The sequence below is a fragment of the Anoplolepis gracilipes genome, chromosome 14 (genome assembly GCF_047496725.1).
Source record: "Anoplolepis gracilipes chromosome 14, ASM4749672v1, whole genome shotgun sequence".
NCBI classification, from domain to species: Eukaryota; Metazoa; Arthropoda; class Insecta; order Hymenoptera; family Formicidae; genus Anoplolepis; species Anoplolepis gracilipes.
In genome coordinates this window covers 8,837,810-8,863,166 of record NC_132983.1, presented here as the reverse complement: position 1 = coordinate 8,863,166, position 25,357 = coordinate 8,837,810, and the positions used below count along the sequence as shown (strand labels likewise).

General features: G+C 41.6%; 3 protein-coding genes and 1 pseudogene across 3 annotated transcripts; 2 read left to right on the top strand and 2 right to left on the bottom strand.

The window, feature by feature from the left end:
• Window positions 1-1,952: 1,952 nt before the first annotated feature.
• LOC140673587 (uncharacterized) lies at window positions 1,953-2,705 on the top strand. Its single transcript, XM_072906630.1, has one exon. The coding sequence runs from the start codon at window positions 2,046-2,048 to the stop codon at window positions 2,703-2,705; it is 660 nt and encodes a 219-aa protein (XP_072762731.1). The 5' UTR covers window positions 1,953-2,045.
• Window positions 2,706-3,310: 605 nt separating this feature from the next.
• On the bottom strand, window positions 3,311-8,852 carry LOC140672911 (uncharacterized). Its single transcript, XM_072905398.1, has 2 exons — window positions 7,395-8,852; window positions 3,311-3,331 (listed from the first exon to the last, which is right to left on the bottom strand). Exons 1-2 carry the CDS (start codon window positions 8,430-8,432, stop codon window positions 3,311-3,313), a joined length of 1,059 nt encoding a protein of 352 aa, XP_072761499.1. The 5' UTR covers window positions 8,433-8,852.
• A 6,496-nt stretch (window positions 8,853-15,348) lies between these two features.
• Window positions 15,349-16,101, bottom strand: LOC140673586 (uncharacterized). The gene has a single exon (XM_072906629.1). The coding sequence runs from the start codon at window positions 16,006-16,008 to the stop codon at window positions 15,349-15,351; it is 660 nt and encodes a 219-aa protein (XP_072762730.1). The 5' UTR covers window positions 16,009-16,101.
• A 4,939-nt stretch (window positions 16,102-21,040) lies between these two features.
• LOC140672910 (uncharacterized) lies at window positions 21,041-22,640 on the top strand (annotated as a pseudogene).
• Window positions 22,641-25,357: the final 2,717 nt, after the last annotated feature.

Below are 25,357 nucleotides of genomic sequence, written 5' to 3'. Positions count from 1 at the left end.
GACCTTCCATGGCACGATTGTGACGTAGCATTTCTTGAAACTGACGTTGTGTAGCTTTTCCATCGTTCACCATCTTTGCTACACCAGCCGCTCCACCAATCAGAGATCCGAGAGCGCCCAACAATGGTAGAATCGGTAATACACCCCCGCGTTTCGCTACCGGAAGTATTCGTTTTTCCACCATCTTTTTCTTCGTTTTCGTCTTTAGACCCATACCGAACTTTGTTTTGGTTTTCATTGCTGTCCAGACAGCTGTGGCTGCGGCTCTCTCACCGAGAGACGAATCTTTCGCAGTGATGCGAGTTTGCGCCTTTTTGGCGAGTATCCTATCCGCCGCGTGTCTTTCGGCAAGATCGTTACTCCGAAAGTACGCTATATCGTGTTCACGACACCCTGCGTCCAATGGGTTGATACCTCGATCACCTCTAGCCAATCGTTTTTCTAGCCGCGTGCCCGGACCGCAAAACTGGTATCCAGGAATATGTAATTCGATAGGAAGCGCGTTTATTGCACGATTTAATAGACCTCTGCTTATTTGCGTTGACATTCACGACAATCTTTTATCATTGGCGCTGGACCGTCAATGTGCGTTTGTTGCCACGGTTGATTGTAATGTTCGAAACAGCGACGATAGGTCTGAACCTCCGAATCCGCCTTTATGTATTCCGAAAGTTTGTCCCACACGTAGTGGACGTGATTGCCACACATTCGCAATAAAACTGCTTTAGATACAAACTGTTCGGCACTCAAATCGAGAATATCGTAAGGACTTGATAGCAGGACAAACATTTTTTCGTTACTGAACACTTTGTAGTTCCGCGCAGCTATAAATAGACAGGCGTGCGATCCGAATCGGAAGTGGGAAAATGAAATTCGTGCGACAACCTTTCGCGATACGCGTGACAAATTATGACGTCAGATTACGCTCGATGGGTGACAATGCGGAGATGCGTAGACACGGTACGATGCTGCCGAATACTATACGCGCAATCGTTTGCGGCCCCTCGAATTGCGGTAAAACTAACGTGTTGATTAGTTTGATAGAAAGTCCGCACGGCGTCCGCTTTGAAAATGTGTACGTGTATTCAAAGTCACTGCAACAGCCAAAATATCAATATTTGGAGAATTTGTTAACGTCGATCGATGAAATCGGCTATTTTACATTCTCCAATAACAGTGACGTCATTTCACCGAGCGAAGCACGTCCAAACTCGATTTTCGTTTTCGATGACGTGGCGTGCGACAAACAAAATACGATAAGAGAATATTTCTCAATGGGACGCCACTCGAACGTCGACTGCTTCTATCTCTGCCAGACATACGCGAGAATACCGAAACATCTTTTACGCGACAATGCGAACCTGCTAATCTTGTTTAAACAGGATGGCACCAACTTGAAACACGTGTACAACGATCACGTGAATACCGACATGTCATACGAGGATTTCAGTGAGTTATGTCGTACTTGTTGGCAGCAAAAGTATGGATTTCTCGTGATAGACAAGGATAGCTTGCTTACAAACGGGCGATACAGAAACGGATTTAACGTGTTTGCGATACCACAAAATGATTAGTCGTTGCCTACATTCTGTCGTGAGGGGTGAAACGCGAGCGTTCAACACTCTCTATCGATATGGCTGGGAGCGATAATATTCGCGAGCGTGAAAAGATGGCGAAGGAGATTGCGAAAACGAGCGAATCGATCCGCAAGAAACATCGCGTTTTGAAGACCGGTAACATCGATGACGATATCGCGGTCAAGACCCATTTTAAACCTATTATCGAGCCGCTGCAAAAGATTGTCGACAACTCATTCGCGGTGAAAAATAAGTCAGAGAGTAGCGCAAAGATTAAAATCAAGCGATACAAGGAGGATGAGAAGGAAGAGGCTAAAGATGAGGAGGTAGAGAAAGAGAAAGAGGAAGATGCGACACCGGAAAAAAAGGAAACGATCGGACGTTTTACTGTATGAACCGTCGATAGCCTCTACGCCGTTAACCGCACCAACAAGCGTAAACGAAGATGTTTTCGAAACCTCGGGCAACATGCTCGAATCATCGTTTGTTCGAAACAAGTTACAAACGCCGGAAGGTCAAGAAACGTTGCGGGAGTACTTTGGGCCACTTGGGCAAAAGTACATAGGCGCTTTGCTCAGTGGCGACAAAAATCACGAGATTGATCATGTGTATGGAGTCTATTTTGACAGAAAGAATGAAATGCGACTCGGCAACAAACAATTCAACATCAACAAAGATGACTCTATTATCATAGACGACGTGCGGTACATTGGAACGCCAGGATTGTACGAGTTGATCTTCAAGAGAATTCCCGATGACGAACTTTACACGAGGGGGGACGATTTGGAAAAATACAAGAGCATATTATTGGTGACGAACGCGCATAGACGCGATTATGATGCGCAGGGCCATTTGAAGGGTAACAGGGGGTACAAGTACAAACATATAATTGCACCGTTGCTGTCGCTCGAATCGAAAAATACAAAATCTGGAGGGGAGATATCTATGCCTCGCGCTATGACGCTAACCAACAATATGATTGATTACGTGTACTGGGACGATCCCAACGAACTAGTGGATCGGCTACGATTGCTCAACGCTTCGCGCCAAGCTGGTCACAACGCTCACGACAACGAGATCCAGTCGATCATCGAGGAACTTCGCGAAGCAGGAATTATTATAAATTAAATGGTGTCTCGACAAAACTAATCAGTCGATCAGCGTTGCGTGACACTTTACAAAGCATCAGAAAAAATGCCTATCAACAAATTTGGATTATTCGATCCAAGAAATGATGCAACCGGCACAAACGGTTCTTGGGATAGATTGGTAAAAAGTTATGTGCACAAAAACGCTTTGTGTCGCGTCGTTACAGACTTCGATGCAAGGTCACGTAAGATTCGCCGTGTAGCGCAACCAGAGGCTGACACCGATGCCGTCAACAAACTGTACGTGGAGTCCTGCGTTAAAAGATTAATGAATCAACAGAAAGAATCAGACGAGAAGCTGATTTCGCTTGAGAAGGACGTGCGAGCAATACAGATTGTGCTAAATGAACTTTAACGCCCGGCTAACGCTAACTCAGAAACAGCTATCAACCTAAATGAGCATCAGTGAACGGGTTAGGAGCGGCTATCAAACGGTTATCGAACAGCTACGAAGGATTATAGAACGGCTGCGAACAATTATCGAACAGCTACGAAGAATTATCGAACTGCTATCTAAACTACAATGAGTGGCAGTGGCAGTGGCAGTGAACGACTTAGCAGCAGCTGCAACAGCTTCGAACGAGGCTAGCAGCATCTCAAGCAGGGCTGCGAACGAGGCTACGAACACGTTCTTAACGGCTACACTCAAGGTTACAAACAACTCAAGAACTCCTACGATCGGTCAAAAGACGTCTGTGAACGAGGCTACGAACGGGTCAGAAGCGGCTACGAACGAGTCAAAAACGACTGTGAAAAAGGCTGCGAACGGGTCAAGAACGATTTTCGAATGGGTGAAGGACGACGGTGAACAGGTCAAGAACAGGTCAAGAACGGCTATTAAAGGCGATAAACGAAAATGAGTGAAAAAAATGCGAACAACAAACGGACATCGAGAAAAACTGACAAAGCAAAGAATCAACATAGTTTGGAGAGACGACAGTTGGTGAACGAACTGCATGCGCCAGTGAAAAAAAATTTTCCCCGAAGACACGTCATAGTGCGGGGATACGATGATCTGTGGCAAGCCGACATCGTCGAGATGCGTCCGTATTCTCGTTTCAACAAAGGTTACCACTACATACTCACCGTCATCGATGTGTTGAGCAAGTATGCATGGGCTGCACCACTCAAGAGTAAAGGTGGAAGGGAGACGGCTGATGCAATCGCCAAAATAATTCGAGATAGCAAGAGATGCCCGAAAAACATACAAACTGATAACGGGAAGGAATTTTACAATACCGATGTGCAACGGCTTATACGGAAACATAACATTAATCACTATTCCACATATTCGGTATTGAAGGCGTCTGTCGTCGAGCGATTCAATCGCACGCTGAAGAACGACATGTGGAAGATGTTTACGCTGAACGGAACTTACAAGTGGATCGACGCGCTATCCCGACTCGTTGCAGAATATAACGCGCGAAAACATCGCACTATCAATATGAGACCTATCGATGTTACTCCCACGATCGCTGATAGACTTTTAAATACAGTATACAACAGTATAAAAATTGCTGCTCCTGCAAAGTTTAAAGTAGGTGACCTGGTACGCGTTAGCAAATACAAAAAACTTTTCGAAAAGGGTTACACACCAAATTGGACAACCGAGGTGTTTAAGATTGTTAAAGTGCAACATACTAATCCCGTAACATATCTACTCGAGGATTATCGCAAAAAATCTATCGCTGGAGCATTTTACGAGCACGAGTTGCATCGCGCGAATTATCCAGATGTGTATCTCGTGGAGAAAGTACTGCGCAGGAGGGGTGACGAAGTTTACGTGAAATGGTTGGGATTTGATAGCTCGCACAATTCTTGGGTACATAAGGATCATGTAATTTAATTTTATAAGAAATACAATGTATTCAATATAAAAAATATATGAAATATTTGAAATATACAAAATCTTTATTAATACATCCTTTCCAATAGTCATTACAATATATAAAATATGAAATATACAAACAAGAAAAAAATTACACACACATTATATTTTATAAAGATATCTTATAATGTCCCCACGGTAACGTATCAATAGTTGTAGGTACGATATACCGCTTGTCGTCGTACGGACTTAGAGCAATTTTTGTTTCGCGAATGGTGTATACCTTGTGTAATTTTGATCTTATACACGATTGACTACGCGTTATTTCAATCTCTTCGTTCAAACACCGCGTGTAATCGTCAAACGTTATCGTTCTCGCAACAACGTTACTCTTGACGCCTTTTACCTTTTTCATATCCTTCTTACCATCCACGCGCAACGCATACATTTTTGCTCTAAGCCCGACAAATTCAGTCATTATGGTACCGTTGTTTTCATCCTTCATTAGACCCGGTACCTTTTTATTCACGAGCGGTATACCGTACGCATTGTCTATCGCATAGTCGCTCGTATCAAATCTGCTGATGTCGCGTTTCATATTCTCGTACATATTGTCGCACTCAATGTGATATATAAGACTATCCGTATCAGTGTACATGACTTTGCATCTCTCCCGATACATTGGTACCATATCGTGGTGAAATTCGTACAAACATGTCTTGGATATATCGAGAATACACATACCTACGTAAATTGATTTGTAGAATTTCACCTCGAGTTTACGTAATTCTACAGCGATTAGATTTTCCGAAAAAATGCTTCTGCTATGAAAATTTGGTTTTGCAATCAATGTCTCTGCGCCGTACCTTCCGTCCCATTTTGTTAAAAGTTTAACATCTACGCGATTGCGCACATTTTCCATCGTTTTGCCAAACACTGCATTATTCATTAGTTTGTACAAATTTTTTTCAAAATCATTTTTTGCCAGTGTTCTAAATTTTGTGTTGAGTTCTATATAAGTACGGAGCCACGGAGATTGAGTGAATTGTAATATACGATGAATTTTTGTAACACGAAGACCGTGACGTGAACATTGCTGCAGGTTGCGGTAGTGTATCACGTAACGCTTCTTATCGTATACAGTTGCGAGAAGCTTGCCCTCGCGCTTGCCGGGTGGTTTGTCGTGTCGGACAAAACGGTAGGTCAGTGTGCGAATCGTGAAGATGCTGTGGATACTCGAGATCGACTTCGAGGATGTAGCCTGTAGACGAATCGAGCGCGATCGATGATACATCAAAATTGGAAACATTATCGACCCACTGAAAATCGGCGTAGGGCAATGGTTGACACATCGCCCATCCGTATAAATTATTAACATCGAAATACATCAAGTACGTTGATGGTTTTGATAAGTCATACGACTGCATGTACTTGTTATTAGCACGCGCGTACCTGTTGGAACATTGACTCAGACCACCGCGTATACCTCGTTCGATAAACATAACCATGTCAATGTCTGTGAGTAATTCAAATATAATTTTTGGATACTTTAACATGGCGTCCCACGTGTAACCGGGAAGAGTATAGTAATACGCGGGGTCGAGCCCATAACTCTTGATACAACTCTCTCGGAAATTTTCAAAAATGTCTGCTAATAACAAAACATCGATTTTTAAATACAGATCGCTATATTCGACTAGCGTTCGAATGGAGAATCGCTTCCACACAATCTCAGCATGCGCGTAATCGCTCTCAGATACTGTGTTACCTGTCAAGAAACTGTAAAATGATTCTCGTGATGGTAAACACGCATCTTGCAATTTATCTACGCAGTCAATGTACTCGTACGGGAAGACACCTTTTCTTGTTAATAAATTGAAATCTTCGGCGGATAAATTTTTATATTCCGATTGTAAAATTTTGAGTTTATCCTTGCTCAGAAAAGACGCCAATTTGTCGAGACTTGTTGTGAGAAATTTATATGAATCTATGAAACGTAATTTAATGTGATTTCCCGGTTTGTTTTTCGTACCTTTAACATGTTTTGTAAATGAAATATATTTTTCTTTTGTTATCGGAAGTAAATCGATTCCCCCTTCGAACGCTGTGGCTATTTCCTCGATTATAAAGTGAGAATCATAACCAGATAAATTGTGAAATACTATTGGAATGCAAAAAGATTCTTTGTAATTTAGATTGCAATTTGAATGCGCGGGACCTCTGTACCGCCCGGTCAAATGACAATGATCGCGTACGCGCGTATCATCTTCTACGAATGGTTTCTCACATATATGACACTGAGTCGCGCTTCGAAATTCTTTCCATTCATTTTGCATTAAATTTACCATGGGGACATTGGTTGTTAAAATATTTTCTACATGTTGCGCCAAATTTTTAAGTTCGTCGGTGAACCATGCAACGCAATTGGCTTCGCGACGAGAATGATACGCGGATAACGAATTATCGTACGAGCAATGTACATAATAAGCCATACTAAATACTTGGTGATGTTGATAAAAATTTTCTTCTTCTTTTTTCACCAAAACGCACTCCAGGTCGGCGTACACGACGAAAGGTAGTCGCTCCTTCCTGTTGTAGTTGGTGAATGCGAGCCACTTATCCTTATCGCTCGGTAATCGGATAGCGCAGTCGTTCATCTTTCCACAGTCTACTGTATGTGATTGCAATTTCTCGACCGAGTGAAAATAGTGCATGCACCTGTATAATAAAAGTTAAAATTTTTATATCCTTGTTTTAAATATTTTTAGACAGTTTTATTAAATATACATACCGATCGCAGATATATTTTTTAGTCTTGTGTTTGCTGAGTTGCATACTAACAAGTCTAGATAGATTCTTGATCCATGCAAAATGTCCGATATCTTGCACGTAGAGCAAGTTGATGTGCTTGTCTCTCTTTTGCTCCGTAAGGTGAATAGGGACAATGTTTTCGTTTTCAAAACTGTACACGTTGATTGAAATGTCATTATAAATTTCAAATTTTTTAATTTGATTAAGAGTGACTGGAAACTCAATATCTTGGAGATTTAGTACTGTTGTATAATGCGGGTACGATGATTGTCGGTGTGTGCATCTTTCAGCTGGATACAGAGCAGCCACTACCGCCCACGCAAAACATGCATTGTCTTTAGATTGCACGTTAACCACTGCTCGTTTCATTATTATCTTTCGCGATAATTGCACGTAACATCCGGCGCGCATAGGATTATATTTATTTATATTTACAGTCAAATTTAGTATACGCGATAATGCCCATCCGCTATCGCGTTCCTGAAATTCTTCGAGCGATGCAAGGATTGGCTCGACGACTCGCCGCTCATACCACTCACGTAAATCGGATGTATGTAAGAGTTCACAGTTTCTCGTATTGATTGATTTATTGGCATGCTTATCGCCCGCCACAAACTCGCCGTTAAACACTGTATTCACTTTCACACTGTTATGTTTTTGCATAACGTCTCGCACGTGCTCGAGCACAATGTCACTCGCATCTTCCAAAAATTGACGAGGTTCGATGTGATTATAATTTATAACCGCACCAGTCAAGATGCGGCTCTCAAACGCCGTATCAATCTCTCGCCATATGAGTCTCTCCGAGTTATTTTCACTACTATAATCACCACCACTGGGTATAAACTGTCTCTGCAATCGAGTTTTTGCACCCTCGAGTCGCGCAATTCTTGTCACCAAAGATTGTCTATTTCCGATTGAGAGTCGCGGACGCTTGACACGGCTGCGTTCTTCAAGCTCTTCGATAAACTCCTCGCAATGCTGCAGCCATCCAAAATATTCACCCAATGTGGTGACTTGGTGGGAACGCTCCAACAAGTCGCGTTCTTTCTGCTGCACGTTTTCCATTTTTTCTCTCTCTATTTTTGTGTGCAAACATAACACATATTACGCGACATTATTATATGTAATAAAATTTGACAGCTACTGCACCATCGCATATCCACCTCATCGGGCGATGTAACTTTATGTCTCCGTATTTCGTATATTAATCCGATGTCATCTCGAAAGGTGTCCATACACGAAGCACAGAGAGCTAGAGCACCACCCGTTGAATAATAAAAGTGTATGGCGCAAATCTTACGTTGATTTTGCGCACGGAGTTGTTCATTTTCTACTACGTTGTCGTCAAAATCGGTATTACTGCAATCACTAATATAATTACTATCGTCCGACAACGCATGCTCTTCGTCTGACGACTCGTCTATTATCGCTTCGAAATTAATATTTTCCATTTATTCACTATTCACTGTCACTAACAATTCTAATGCCTGATAGTAACCACTCAAATTTTTTTTTGTTTTTCCACAGTTTCCTCTATGCCTTTTCAAATCGTACTATGGTTTGACGGGGCTCTCATTCTTCTTATATTTCGCCTAATGCTGTCTTAACACATCCTACCGAACGTCAACGCTTTTGCATCTATAAAAACGAACATGTCGGAACGTTTTTATAGATGCAAAAGCGTTGACGTTCGGTAGGATGTGTTAAGACAGCATTAGGCGAAATATAAGAAGAATGAGAGCCCCGTCAAACCATAGTACGATTTGAAAAGGCATAGAGGAAACTGTGGAAAAACAAAAAAAAATTTGAGTGGTTACTATCAGGCATTAGAATTGTTAGTGACAGTGAATAGTGAATAAATGGAAAATATTAATTTCGAAGCGATAATAGACGAGTCGTCAGACGAAGAGCATGCGTTGTCGGACGATAGTAATTATATTAGTGATTGCAGTAATACCGATTTTGACGACAACGTAGTAGAAAATGAACAACTCCGTGCGCAAAATCAACGTAAGATTTGCGCCATACACTTTTATTATTCAACGGGTGGTGCTCTAGCTCTCTGTGCTTCGTGTATGGACACCTTTCGAGATGACATCGGATTAATATACGAAATACGGAGACATAAAGTTACATCGCCCGATGAGGTGGATATGCGATGGTGCAGTAGCTGTCAAATTTTATTACATATAATAATGTCGCGTAATATGTGTTATGTTTGCACACAAAAATAGAGAGAGAAAAAATGGAAAACGTGCAGCAGAAAGAACGCGACTTGTTGGAGCGTTCCCACCAAGTCACCACATTGGGTGACTTGGGTGAATATTTTGGATGGCTGCAGCATTGCGAGGAGTTTATCGAAGAGCTTGAAGAACGCAGCCGTGTCAAGCGTCCGCGACTCTCAATCGGAAATAGACAATCTTTGGTGACAAGAATTGCGCGACTCGAGGGTGCAAAAACTCGATTGCAGAGACAGTTTATACCCAGTGGTGGTGATTATAGTAGTGAAAATAACTCGGAGAGACTCATATGGCGAGAGATTGATACGGCGTTTGAGAGCCGCATCTTGACTGGTGCGGTTATAAATTATAATCACATCGAACCTCGTCAATTTTTGGAAGATGCGAGTGACATTGTGCTCGAGCACGTGCGAGACGTTATGCAAAAACATAACAGTGTGAAAGTGAATACAGTGTTTAACGGCGAGTTTGTGGCGGGCGATAAGCATGCCAATAAATCAATCAATACGAGAAACTGTGAACTCTTACATACATCCGATTTACGTGAGTGGTATGAGCGGCGAGTCGTCGAGCCAATCCTTGCATCGCTCGAAGAATTTCAGGAACGCGATAGCGGATGGGCATTATCGCGTATACTAAATTTGACTGTAAATATAAATAAATATAATCCTATGCGCGCCGGATGTTACGTGCAATTATCGCGAAAGATAATAATGAAACGAGCAGTGGTTAACGTGCAATCTAAAGACAATGCATGTTTTGCGTGGGCGGTAGTGGCTGCTCTGTATCCAGCTGAAAGATGCACACACCGACAATCATCGTACCCGCATTATACAACAGTACTAAATCTCCAAGATATTGAGTTTCCAGTCACTCTTAATCAAATTAAAAAATTTGAAATTTATAATGACATTTCAATCAACGTGTACAGTTTTGAAAACGAAAACATTGTCCCTATTCACCTTACGGAGCAAAAGAGAGACAAGCACATCAACTTGCTCTACGTGCAAGATATCGGACATTTTGCATGGATCAAGAATCTATCTAGACTTGTTAGTATGCAACTCAGCAAACACAAGACTAAAAAATATATCTGCGATCGGTATGTATATTTAATAAAACTGTCTAAAAATATTTAAAACAAGGATATAAAAATTTTAACTTTTATTATACAGGTGCATGCACTATTTTCACTCGGTCGAGAAATTGCAATCACATACAGTAGACTGTGGAAAGATGAACGACTGCGCTATCCGATTACCGAGCGATAAGGATAAGTGGCTCGCATTCACCAACTACAACAGGAAGGAGCGACTACCTTTCGTCGTGTACGCCGACCTGGAGTGCGTTTTGGTGAAAAAAGAAGAAGAAAATTTTTATCAACATCACCAAGTATTTAGTATGGCTTATTATGTACATTGCTCGTACGATAATTCGTTATCCGCGTATCATTCTCGTCGCGAAGCCAATTGCGTTGCATGGTTCACCGACGAACTTAAAAATTTGGCGCAACATGTAGAAAATATTTTAACAACCAATGTCCCCATGGTAAATTTAATGCAAAATGAATGGAAAGAATTTCGAAGCGCGACTCAGTGTCATATATGTGAGAAACCATTCGTAGAAGATGATACGCGCGTACGCGATCATTGTCATTTGACCGGGCGGTACAGAGGTCCCGCGCATTCAAATTGCAATCTAAATTACAAAGAATCTTTTTGCATTCCAATAGTATTTCACAATTTATCTGGTTATGATTCTCACTTTATAATCGAGGAAATAGCCACAGCGTTCGAAGGGGGAATCGATTTACTTCCGATAACAAAAGAAAAATATATTTCATTTACAAAACATGTTAAAGGTACGAAAAACAAACCGGGAAATCACATTAAATTACGTTTCATAGATTCATATAAATTTCTCACAACAAGTCTCGACAAATTGGCGTCTTTTCTGAGCAAGGATAAACTCAAAATTTTACAATCGGAATATAAAAATTTATCCGCCGAAGATTTCAATTTATTAACAAGAAAAGGTGTCTTCCCGTACGAGTACATTGACTGCGTAGATAAATTGCAAGATGCGTGTTTACCATCACGAGAATCATTTTACAGTTTCTTGACAGGTAACACAGTATCTGAGAGCGATTACGCGCATGCTGAGATTGTGTGGAAGCGATTCTCCATTCGAACGCTAGTCGAATATAGCGATCTGTATTTAAAAATCGATGTTTTGTTATTAGCAGACATTTTTGAAAATTTCCGAGAGAGTTGTATCAAGAGTTATGGGCTCGACCCCGCGTATTACTATACTCTTCCCGGTTACACGTGGGACGCCATGTTAAAGTATCCAAAAATTATATTTGAATTACTCACAGACATTGACATGGTTATGTTTATCGAACGAGGTATACGCGGTGGTCTGAGTCAATGTTCCAACAGGTACGCGCGTGCTAATAACAAGTACATGCAGTCGTATGACTTATCAAAACCATCAACGTACTTGATGTATTTCGATGTTAATAATTTATACGGATGGGCGATGTGTCAACCATTGCCCTACGCCGATTTTCAGTGGGTCGATAATGTTTCCAATTTTGATGTATCATCGATCGCGCTCGATTCGTCTACAGGCTACATCCTCGAAGTCGATCTCGAGTATCCACAGCATCTTCACGATTCGCACACTGACCTACCGTTTTGTCCGACACGACAAACCACCCGGCAAGCGCGAGGGCAAGCTTCTCGCAACTGTATACGATAAGAAGCGTTACGTGATACACTACCGCAACCTGCAGCAATGTTCACGTCACGGTCTTCGTGTTACAAAAATTCATCGTATATTACAATTCACTCAATCTCCGTGGCTCCGTACTTATATAGAACTCAACACAAAATTTAGAACACTGGCAAAAAATGATTTTGAAAAAAATTTGTACAAACTAATGAATAATGCAGTGTTTGGCAAAACGATGGAAAATGTGCGCAATCGCGTAGATGTTAAACTTTTAACAAAATGGGACGGAAGGTACGGCGCAGAGACATTGATTGCAAAACCAAATTTTCATAGCAGAAGCATTTTTTCGGAAAATCTAATCGCTGTAGAATTACGTAAACTCGAGGTGAAATTCTACAAATCAATTTACGTAGGTATGTGTATTCTCGATATATCCAAGACATGTTTGTACGAATTTCACCACGATATGGTACCAATGTATCGGGAGAGATGCAAAGTCATGTACACTGATACGGATAGTCTTATATATCACATTGAGTGCGACAATATGTACGAGAATATGAAACGCGACATCAGCAGATTTGATACGAGCGACTATGCGATAGACAATGCGTACGGTATACCGCTCGTGAATAAAAAGGTACCGGGTCTAATGAAGGATGAAAACAACGGTACCATAATGACTGAATTTGTCGGGCTTAGAGCAAAAATGTATGCGTTGCGCGTGGATGGTAAGAAGGATATGAAAAAGGTAAAAGGCGTCAAGAGTAACGTTGTTGCGAGAACGATAACGTTTGACGATTACACGCGGTGTTTGAACGAAGAGATTGAAATAACGCGTAGTCAATCGTGTATAAGATCAAAATTACACAAGGTATACACCATTCGCGAAACAAAAATTGCTCTAAGTCCGTACGACGACAAGCGGTATATCGTACCTACAACTATTGATACGTTACCGTGGGGACATTATAAGATATCTTTATAAAATATAATGTGTGTGTAATTTTTTTCTTGTTTGTATATTTCATATTTTATATATTGTAATGACTATTGGAAAGGATGTATTAATAAAGATTTTGTATATTTCAAATATTTCATATATTTTTTATATTGAATACATTGTATTTCTTATAAAATTAAATTACATGATCCTTATGTACCCAAGAATTGTGCGAGCTATCAAATCCCAACCATTTCACGTAAACTTCGTCACCCCTCCTGCGCAGTACTTTCTCCACGAGATACACATCTGGATAATTCGCGCGATGCAACTCGTGCTCGTAAAATGCTCCAGCGATAGATTTTTTGCGATAATCCTCGAGTAGATATGTTACGGGATTAGTATGTTGCACTTTAACAATCTTAAACACCTCGGTTGTCCAATTTGGTGTGTAACCCTTTTCGAAAAGTTTTTTGTATTTGCTAACGCGTACCAGGTCACCTACTTTAAACTTTGCAGGAGCAGCAATTTTTATACTGTTGTATACTGTATTTAAAAGTCTATCAGCGATCGTGGGAGTAACATCGATAGGTCTCATATTGATAGTGCGATGTTTTCGCGCGTTATATTCTGCAACGAGTCGGGATAGCGCGTCGATCCACTTGTAAGTTCCGTTCAGCGTAAACATCTTCCACATGTCGTTCTTCAGCGTGCGATTGAATCGCTCGACGACAGACGCCTTCAATACCGAATATGTGGAATAGTGATTAATGTTATGTTTCCGTATAAGCCGTTGCACATCGGTATTGTAAAATTCCTTCCCGTTATCAGTTTGTATGTTTTTCGGGCATCTCTTGCTATCTCGAATTATTTTGGCGATTGCATCAGCCGTCTCCCTTCCACCTTTACTCTTGAGTGGTGCAGCCCATGCATACTTGCTCAACACATCGATGACGGTGAGTATGTAGTGGTAACCTTTGTTGAAACGAGAATACGGACGCATCTCGACGATGTCGGCTTGCCACAGATCATCGTATCCCCGCACTATGACGTGTCTTCGGGGAAAATTTTTTTTCACTGGCGCATGCAGTTCGTTCACCAACTGTCGTCTCTCCAAACTATGTTGATTCTTTGCTTTGTCAGTTTTTCTCGATGTCCGTTTGTTGTTCGCATTTTTTTCACTCATTTTCGTTTATCGCCTTTAATAGCCGTTCTTGACCTGTTCTTGACCTGTTCACCGTCGTCCTTCACCCATTCGAAAATCGTTCTTGACCCGTTCGCAGCCTTTTTCACAGTCGTTTTTGACTCGTTCGTAGCCGCTTCTGACCCGTTCGTAGCCTCGTTCACAGACGTCTTTTGACCGATCGTAGGAGTTCTTGAGTTGTTTGTAACCTTGAGTGTAGCCGTTAAGAACGTGTTCGTAGCCTCGTTCGCAGCCCTGCTTGAGATGCTGCTAGCCTCGTTCGAAGCTGTTGCAGCTGCTGCTAAGTCGTTCACTGCCACTGCCACTGCCACTCATTGTAGTTTAGATAGCAGTTCGATAATTCTTCGTAGCTGTTCGATAATTGTTCGCAGCCGTTCTATAATCCTTCGTAGCTGTTCGATAACCGTTTGATAGCCGCTCCTAACCCGTTCACTGATGCTCATTTAGGTTGATAGCTGTTTCTGAGTTAGCGTTAGCCGGGCGTTAAAGTTCATTTAGCACAATCTGTATTGCTCGCACGTCCTTCTCAAGCGAAATCAGCTTCTCGTCTGATTCTTTCTGTTGATTCATTAATCTTTTAACGCAGGACTCCACGTACAGTTTGTTGACGGCATCGGTGTCAGCCTCTGGTTGCGCTACACGGCGAATCTTACGTGACCTTGCATCGAAGTCTGTAACGACGCGACACAAAGCGTTTTTGTGCACATAACTTTTTACCAATCTATCCCAAGAACCGTTTGTGCCGGTTGCATCATTTCTTGGATCGAATAATCCAAATTTGTTGATAGGCATTTTTTCTGATGCTTTGTAAAGTGTCACGCAACGCTGATCGACTGATTAGTTTTGTCGAGACACCATTTAATTTATAATAATTCCTGCTTCGCGAAGTTCCTCGATGATCGACTGGATCTCGTTGTCGTGAGCGTTGTGACCAGCTTGGCGCGAAGCGTTGAGCAATCGTAGCCGATCCACTAGTTCGTTGGGATCGTCCCAGTACACGTAATCAATCATATTGTTGGTTAGCGTCATAGCGCGAGGCATAGATATCTCCCCTCCAGATTTTGTATTTTTCGATTCGAGCGACAGCAACGGTGCAATTATATGTTTGTACTTGTACCCCCTGTTACCCTTCAAATGGCCCTGCGCATCATAATCGCGTCTATGCGCGTTCGTCACCAATAATATGCTCTTGTATTTTTCCAAATCGTCCCCCCTCGTGTAAAGTTCGTCATCGGGAATTCTCTTGAAGATCAACTCGTACAATCCTGGCGTTCCAATGTACCGCACGTCGTCTATGATAATAGAGTCATCTTTGTTGATGTTGAATTGTTTGTTGCCGAGTCGCATTTCATTCTTTCTGTCAAAATAGACTCCATACACATGATCAATCTCGTGATTTTTGTCGCCACTGAGCAAAGCGCCTATGTACTTTTGCCCAAGTGGCCCAAAGTACTCCCGCAACGTTTCTTGACCTTCCGGCGTTTGTAACTTGTTTCGAACAAACGATGATTCGAGCATGTTGCCCGAGGTTTCGAAAACATCTTCGTTTACGCTTGTTGGTGCGGTTAACGGCGTAGAGGCTATCGACGGTTCATACAGTAAAACGTCCGATCGTTTCCTTTTTTTCCGGTGTCGCATCTTCCTCTTTCTCTTTCTCTACCTCCTCATCTTTAGCCTCTTCCTTCTCATCCTCCTTGTATCGCTTGATTTTAATCTTTGCGCTACTCTCTGACTTATTTTTCACCGCGAATGAGTTGTCGACAATCTTTTGCAGCGGCTCGATAATAGGTTTAAAATGGGTCTTGACCGCGATATCGTCATCGATGTTACCGGTCTTCAAAACGCGATGTTTCTTGCGGATCGATTCGCTCGTTTTCGCAATCTCCTTCGCCATCTTTTCACGCTCGCGAATATTATCGCTCCCAGCCATATCGATAGAGAGTGTTGAACGCTCGCGTTTCACCCCTCACGACAGAATGTAGGCAACGACTAATCATTTTGTGGTATCGCAAACACGTTAAATCCGTTTCTGTATCGCCCGTTTGTAAGCAAGCTATCCTTGTCTATCACGAGAAATCCATACTTTTGCTGCCAACAAGTACGACATAACTCACTGAAATCCTCGTATGACATGTCGGTATTCACGTGATCGTTGTACACGTGTTTCAAGTTGGTGCCATCCTGTTTAAACAAGATTAGCAGGTTCGCATTGTCGCGTAAAAGATGTTTCGGTATTCTCGCGTATGTCTGGCAGAGATAGAAGCAGTCGACGTTCGAGTGGCGTCCCATTGAGAAATATTCTCTTATCGTATTTTGTTTGTCGCACGCCACGTCATCGAAAACGAAAATCGAGTTTGGACGTGCTTCGCTCGGTGAAATGACGTCACTGTTATTGGAGAATGTAAAATAGCCGATTTCATCGATCGACGTTAACAAATTCTCCAAATATTGATATTTTGGCTGTTGCAGTGACTTTGAATACACGTACACATTTTCAAAGCGGACGCCGTGCGGACTTTCTATCAAACTAATCAACACGTTAGTTTTACCGCAATTCGAGGGGCCGCAAACGATTGCGCGTATAGTATTCGGCAGCATCGTACCGTGTCTACGCATCTCCGCATTGTCACCCATCGAGCGTAATCTGACGTCATAATTTGTCACGCGTATCGCGAAAGGTTGTCGCACGAATTTCATTTTCCCACTTCCGATTCGGATCGCACGCCTGTCTATTTATAGCTGCGCGGAACTACAAAGTGTTCAGTAACGAAAAAATGTTTGTCCTGCTATCAAGTCCTTACGATATTCTCGATTTGAGTGCCGAACAGTTTGTATCTAAAGCAGTTTTATTGCGAATGTGTGGCAATCACGTCCACTACGTGTGGGACAAACTTTCGGAATACATAAAGGCGGATTCGGAGGTTCAGACCTATCGTCGCTGTTTCGAACATTACAATCAACCGTGGCAACAAACGCACATTGACGGTCCAGCGCCAATGATAAAAGATTGTCGTGAATGTCAACGCAAATAAGCAGAGGTCTATTAAATCGTGCAATAAACGCGCTTCCTATCGAATTACATATTCCTGGATACCAGTTTTGCGGTCCGGGCACGCGGCTAGAAAAACGATTGGCTAGAGGTGATCGAGGTATCAACCCATTGGACGCAGGGTGTCGTGAACACGATATAGCGTACTTTCGGAGTAACGATCTTGCCGAAAGACACGCGGCGGATAGGATACTCGCCAAAAAGGCGCAAACTCGCATCACTGCGAAAGATTCGTCTCTCGGTGAGAGAGCCGCAGCCACAGCTGTCTGGACAGCAATGAAAACCAAAACAAAGTTCGGTATGGGTCTAAAGACGAAAACGAAGAAAAAGATGGTGGAAAAACGAATACTTCCGGTAGCGAAACGCGGGGGTGTATTACCGATTCTACCATTGTTGGGCGCTCTCGGATCTCTGATTGGTGGAGCGGCTGGTGTAGCAAAGATGGTGAACGATGGAAAAGCTACACAACGTCAGTTTCAAGAAATGCTACGTCACAATCGTGCCATGGAAGGTCGCGGATTGTATCTCGCACCATACAAATACGGACGAGGAGTCTCAATGAGAAAGAAGAAAAAAAAAAACGTCAAAGAGACGCTAAAAATGCCAGAGGGCGTAACTACCAACGTACAATTGCTGCAACTAGCAAAATGTATGCACATTCCATATTTTAGAGGTGTTTTTATGCGTAACTCATTACCGATCGGTGGTATATATCGAAACGAGAGCGGGATCATAAATTTGGATAACGCTAAAGGCTCGGGTACTCACTGGGTAGCGTATGCAAAGAGGGGGAATTGTGCTATATATTTTGACAGTTTTGGCAATCTTCGACCGCCGAATGAATTGGTGCGATATTTAAATGTGACAAAAATAGAATATAATCACACATCCTATCAAACTTATAATCAAAGCATCTGTGGACAATTGTGCTTGTAGTTTCTCCGAACGGTCGATGCACGCAAATTTAAAGACATACATTGCGCTATTTAACTTAGTATTCGTTAAACAGTTTGGCCAACATGTCTATGACATTCACGCTGACTGGAAAGAGCAGCGTTCTCGCGGCAAACTACTTTCCCAACGTAGATTTAAGCGACGGTGAATACGAGCTTGGTCTAGCGGATTTTGAAAGTTATCACACGATATCGAACGTGAATTTCTCGAATAATAAATTTTACTTTGGCAAAGACGATGCGGAAATTACGATTCCCGAGGGATCGTACGAGCTGCAAGCGATACATGAATTTTTGAAACATACAATTTTACGAAAACGTTCGCAACACACAGTTCGTGATGGTGATAAAAAACACACTGACGACAATGATAACTTTGAGGCTGGAGAATGGCCTATAGTGCTCCGCGCTAATTACAATACGATGAGGAGCGAGATCAAATGCGCCTACAGATTAAATTTTAGCAAGCCTAACAATATTGGATCGCTGCTAGGATTCTCGAACCGTATACTGCAGCCGCGAAAATGGTACGAGTCGGACGTGCCGATTAACATTATCAACGTGAACATTATCCGCGTCGAATGTAATGTGACCGCAGGGGCGTACAACAACGGCAAACTCGTTCATACGATACACGAATTTTCACCGAGGGTACCACCAGGATATAAGATATCGGAAACACCGGCACACATCATTTATCTACCGATCATCGTGCGGTGCAATACGGATTTAACGTTACGCGTTGTCGACCAGGAAGGACGATTACTCGATTTTCGAGGAGAAGAGATCACCATTAGATTGCATGTACGGCGGCGGTAAAATTAGCGTGTGATGCTCGTGTTGAACGGATCGAAAGACGTGAGAGACAATACAATCTTTACGACGTCAGCGACAACAACATCGACATTTGCTAATATCCAATCATCCGGCACTAAGAAAAAGAAATTGAACGCATCAAACGTTGCGTTTTTACAATCTTTGGGATTCGTGGTGCGAAACATTTAAACGATGACTGACATTCTCGACATCGCGGTTGAGCCAATCTTTGACGATCGCATCGTCAAGATTGAGACTCACTCCTATAACCCATTCGCCAACACAACGTTCGGACACAGTGATGAGATAAGAATACCCATACAACAACAGGATCTGTATACATTGCCGTACGAGAGTTTCTTATACATCGAGGGAGAATTAAAGATAAAGAAGCCAGCTGGAGGATTCAATGTGGTACTGCAAAATAATTGCGTTGCATTCATGTTTGACGAGATTCGATATGAACTCGATGGTGTGGAGATTGATCGAAATAGAAACGTGGGAATAACAAGTATGCTCAAAAACTATGTAACAATATCATCTGATAGAAGCGTGATTATGAGAAATGCTGGCTGGAGTGAGCCAACTATTGTGGATGGACACTTTAATTTTTGCGTACCGCTCTACATGTTATTGGGATTTTGCGAGGATTACAGACGCATAGTAATTAACGCTCGTCACGAATTAATCTTAATACGATCGCGCAATGACAACAATTGTCTGCTTGGAGCTTCGATGCTGGAGCCTGTGATCAACATATTCAAGATACAATGGCGAATGCCACATGTGTTGTTGAGTGAAATTAAAAAGCTGTCTATGCTGCGCGCTCTGGAAAGCGGACGCTACCTCAGCATGGGTTTTCGCTCGTGGGATCTGTACGAGTTTCCGCTGTTGCAGCGTACAACCAAACATTCGTGGGCCATTAAGACCGCGACTCAGCTGGAGAAACCACGATACGTTATCTTTGCTCTGCAGACAGGCCGGAAGAATGTTATGTCCGATATGATCCGAGGATATGATCCAAGGATGCGAGTAAATTCGACGACTGTAAATTAACAAACGTGAAACTCTATCTGAACTCGGAATGTTATCCGTACGATGACATGAATCTGGATATCGATAAAAACAGATGGTCGATTCTGTACGACACGTACGCGCGTTTCTGCAAAAACTATTACGGATACGAGTACCTCGAACCGAGTCTCACTGTCTCACTGTTTCTACAGTACGGTCCGTTTGTGATCATCGATTGTTCTCGACAAAACGAATCGGTCAAGAGTGCAACCGTGGATGTGCGATTGGAATTTGAGTGTAAGGAGAATGTGGCTAATAATACGACTGCGTACTGTCTCATCATACACGATCGCGTAATCCAGTACAACCCGTTGACCAACGTTGTGCGCAAAATTACCTAAGTGTTTGCGACAATAATCTAGAGAGAGGGAAAGCTGGATATAAATCCGAGTGTTACGAGATGGTTGTCATTCTTCTTAACTGACGAAAAGAGATCTCATCATGTCTGTACCAACGTTTGTCGATCTGCAAGGATTTGTCGTTTCGAATAAATTCATCGCAAAGGAGGTGGCGGTGCTGAGAAGAGGAACTGTTCTCGCACACTACATTTTTCGGAGTCCTATACCATCTCCTTACAAAATCCGAAAAGTGTCAAGCTTTATGGTTGATGGCGAATCATTATGGACTACAGTGGGAGGATGGAATCGTTGCGTACAGCATGGCGAAACGATTGATTACAACAGCTGTAGTTGAAGAAGAAGATGATAAAATGCAGTGTATCGTATACGTTAAAGGATGCCAGAAACGAGAATGGCTTGCTAATATACTCGACGACGATGCGAGAGAAAATTTAATCATTGAGACCTTGGATGCTGATTACGACGATATCGAATCTCTAAATAATCTAGATGTTAAAAATACTATACGATGTGAAAAACATGTTAAGAATTGCGCATTACAAAATGTATTCAAAATATTTAACTGGTGGTCGCAACGCCAGAAAGAATTGCAAGATTTGGAAAAATAAAATATTTAAACACTAATATGTTTTATTTCTTATTCCCCCTCCTCATTCCCTCCCTCCCTCCCTCCCTCACGAGTCATTTAAGAATTCTTTTTATCCGAGTATCGTCTCTTTCCCTTCTAAAAATTTCAGAGCACTAAAGTATTCTAGAATCTCCCACCACATTTACCACTAATCTCCCACTACTTTGAAAAACGGGATGTCACGTATATTTGATTCTTCATACGGTCAGTGTTGCGTTAACCGTTCGTGAAAGTGGTCCACTTTTGAAATCTGGAAATATGTACTACGTCGAAAGAAGCAGTGGCGGCCCCAGCAGAAGCGTGAATAATTACGTACCGAATCGTTATGAAACTCCATCGTTTGAGAACAAATGTGACAAGTAAGTTTTTGTTTAACTTCTTTCTATTTTTTCACAAATTGTTTTTAAACTAATTTTTTTATTTTATTTTTCTAAAGCATTTCGTTGAAGCGTCGTGCGATTCGTATACTAAGTAGACGATACGCATTGACAACCACGGAATTCAAATTCCTTGAAATTGGTATCAACGTGGGTACACCGAGTTACGTGGAAATTGTCATAGGAGATCATCAAGGAAAGGAACTGGTATTATCTCTCGAAACGTGGAAGGGACTCTACGTGCAACGTCGCAATATTCACGATTTACTGCGAAAGGACTCTAAAGATACCTATAATTTTATAAGCGTTGGACCGCTAACAGTGCGAGTTCATACGATTAACGATACTAAACTTATAAGTCTCGAATCTTTAAACGTACGCATGATGATGATTGAACCGACGTTACACCGTATGTTTAATCTCGATCAATGCATCGATGTAACCTTTGATCGATTGGTTAGAATCACCGAGACAGTCGATACTAAGTTTACACAATTCTCCAATATCGCGTCCACTATAACGGATAATAAAAGGTGTCAAATGTAATATGCGCCAGCGACGCCTTCAATAAACATCAACTCGTCGATTGCGAACTGGTAGCTTTAGTTTTTAGTCACAATATGTAATAAAAAAAAAAATATATATAAAAGAGAAGAATAAAGTTTTTTTAAATTTAAATCATGATATAATTTACTCGCACGCATTTCCCATCCGTGCTTCCTCCCACCCGTAAACAGTCCCAGTTCTCATATGTAGCTCGTTGCGGGGAATGACGTCATGCTGGGAAGGGAGATGCAAAGCTAGGGACCGCGAGAGAGTAAGCGCTAGGAAAGAAAGAAATAGCGCGAGGCGAAGGAGAGCGAGAGAGTAAACGCTAGGAAAGAAAGAGATAGCGCGAGGCGAAGGAGAGCGAGAGAGTAAACGCTAGGAAAGAAAGAGATAGCGCGAGGTGAAGGAAAGCGAGAGAGTAAACGCTAGGAAAGAAAGAAATAGCGCGAGGTGAAGGAGAGCGAGAGAGTAAACGCTAGGAAAGAAAGAAATAGCGCGAGGCGAAGGAGAGCGAGAGAGTAAACGCTAGGAAAGAAAGAGATAGCGCGAGGTGAAGGAAAGCGAGAGAATAAACGCTAGGAAAGAAAGAAATAGCGCGAGGCGAAGGAGAGCGAGAGAGTAAACGCTAGGAAAGAAAGAGATAGCGCGAGGTGAAGGAAAGCGAGAACGCAAACAGTAATTATTTTTCTTTTTTCTTTTTATAATTTTTTTTCTTTTTTCTTTTTATTATTTTTTTTTCCTTTTTATTATTTTTTTTCTTTTTTTTCTTTTTATATTAAAATATTAAGTTATTATATCTAATTATATCTAGTATATGAAGGAAGAAGGATGGGATAGATGAAGGAAGCGCAAGCAAGCAATTATATGTGTTTTAACATAATTTTTTTTTATTTAAAAAGTGTGTGTGTTTATTTACAAAAATCTGTGTGTGTGTGTGTGTGTGTGTGTTGTGTGAATTTAAAAATAAAAATAAAAAGAAAAAGATATAAAAAAAATATATAAAAGATTGCACGCCGATGGTCGAGGGGTACGGCACGACGACGACTGCTGCGAGGCACTGGAGGGGATGACCGGGCGGTGGTAGTGGCGTCTAGGCAGGGCTCCTGCATAACAGAAATAAAAAAATTTATTAATATTTTCATAATTTGAAAAAGAATCTTACACATCAAAAATTACTTACAATTACTGATCAGAATCAGTATCAGAATCTGGATCATTGTCGATGACATGTTGTAGATACAACATGTTATCGATATGTTGACGGATTTCCCGATGGATTTCTTGTAACTGCTCAGGACATGCTTGCCGATTTCCGCCTGGTAAACAGCAATTCTCGCAAGGCTTTCCCCTTAGTCTGTTGTTTTCATTCGTCCATATATAACTTTGTAGTTTAAAGATCACTGTTGAGGAATTTTTTATGTCAAGTTCGCGATTTCGTTGAAACTCCACCACCGCATTCAATAGTTTTTTGGTCACCATTTTTCACAGCACTTAATCCTAGCAAATGTCTACAAAAGTTTATTGCTGCGCACAAAAACGGCACACACTACATGCTATTACTTGGCACAGTGAGTGTCCACAATTATTACACGAGTTCCAACCGTGATAAATATATTGTCCTGTTTCATGTTTATACACAATTTTACCTTGTGTATATGAATCTTAAACTTCGATGAAACATCCCGAACAAAATTTTTCACTATTTTCCTCGTCGTTGTCATACTTTTTTACTTCGTAATAAAATATGATGTTACACATTTCCTGCCGTTCAGTTATAATTCGTAAATCTTCACGCACTAACGGCACTACTTGTTCATTCAAATAGTCTTCCGGATCACTCTCATAATCAGAGTCATTTACTATTTCCACTTCTTCATCGCTGTCGTCGATAATAACCACATCTTCATTATCTTCATTGTCTTCGATGACAATCACATCTTCTATATCCATTTTAGCACTAAATCGAAAAACACTCGACGACTGTTGAATACGTTTTAACGCGGAGACAGATTCTCAAATTCGAGCAGCCGAATGTTGGCGCTGGTGCGTTGCATTCTTTCCTTAAAAATTATGGAAGATGTTTCGCTCCAGTTTTATGGGAGATTTTCCGCGAGGGTGCAAAGCTGCCGAACGCCGGCGATTAAAATCTTTTTTTCCATAATGGCGCTGATGCGTTGCATTCTTTCCTTAAAATTATGGAAGATGTTTCGCTCCAGTTTTATGGGAGATTTTCCGCGAGGGTGCAAAGCTGCCGAACGCCGGCGCTTAAAATCTCTTTTTCCATAATATTCTAATGGTCATAAAATGATCATAAAACTAGAAAAAAAAAAGTTTTATGACTTCTAAAATACCCCGGCTATAAAATCAACTGCAAAGATAAACATCTACTTTCGAACGTGTGTAGGACCCTTCCCCCCCCCCTACCCCCCTTTCCCTAACAGACCCGTCGCGCCTCTCAGATACCCCCGTCCCCGCACCCCTCTCAGCGCCCCATGGCTTAGAATCCCCACTATAACACTACTCATTATAATAGAAAATGAACTGTCGGCTTTTCCAAAATGGTAAAAATTCTAATGAATATCTTTGGAAAAAGACGTCTCAATGCAAATCACTCATTTGCAATTAGTCAGAGACGAAAAAAATACATATATTGTAATTGCGTTGTCATGAAAATGGATGCGATGAAGAGGCCTTCATATTGTCCATATTTTCAATATACAAATATTTATAATTCCATGAATACCGCAAATATTGGGCGTTTGCAGGGAGGAGGAGCAATGGAATTACTTGTCTCCTCCCTGGGTAACAATAAAACCCAAAAAACTTTCTCGATTTACATCTACCTTGTCGTGGTGAGAGAGCTTTATACTAAAAGGTGTAAAATTATGAAAGCAGTTTTAAATAAATGTGGAAGTGACATTTTATGTCATTTTATGTCACCCTTCTCCCTTTGAAAAAAATTCTGCTTCTATCTTTAAAATATATGAACACACACACATGCACGCACGCACGCACGCACGCACGCACGCACGCACGCACGCCCGCACGCACGCCCGCACGCA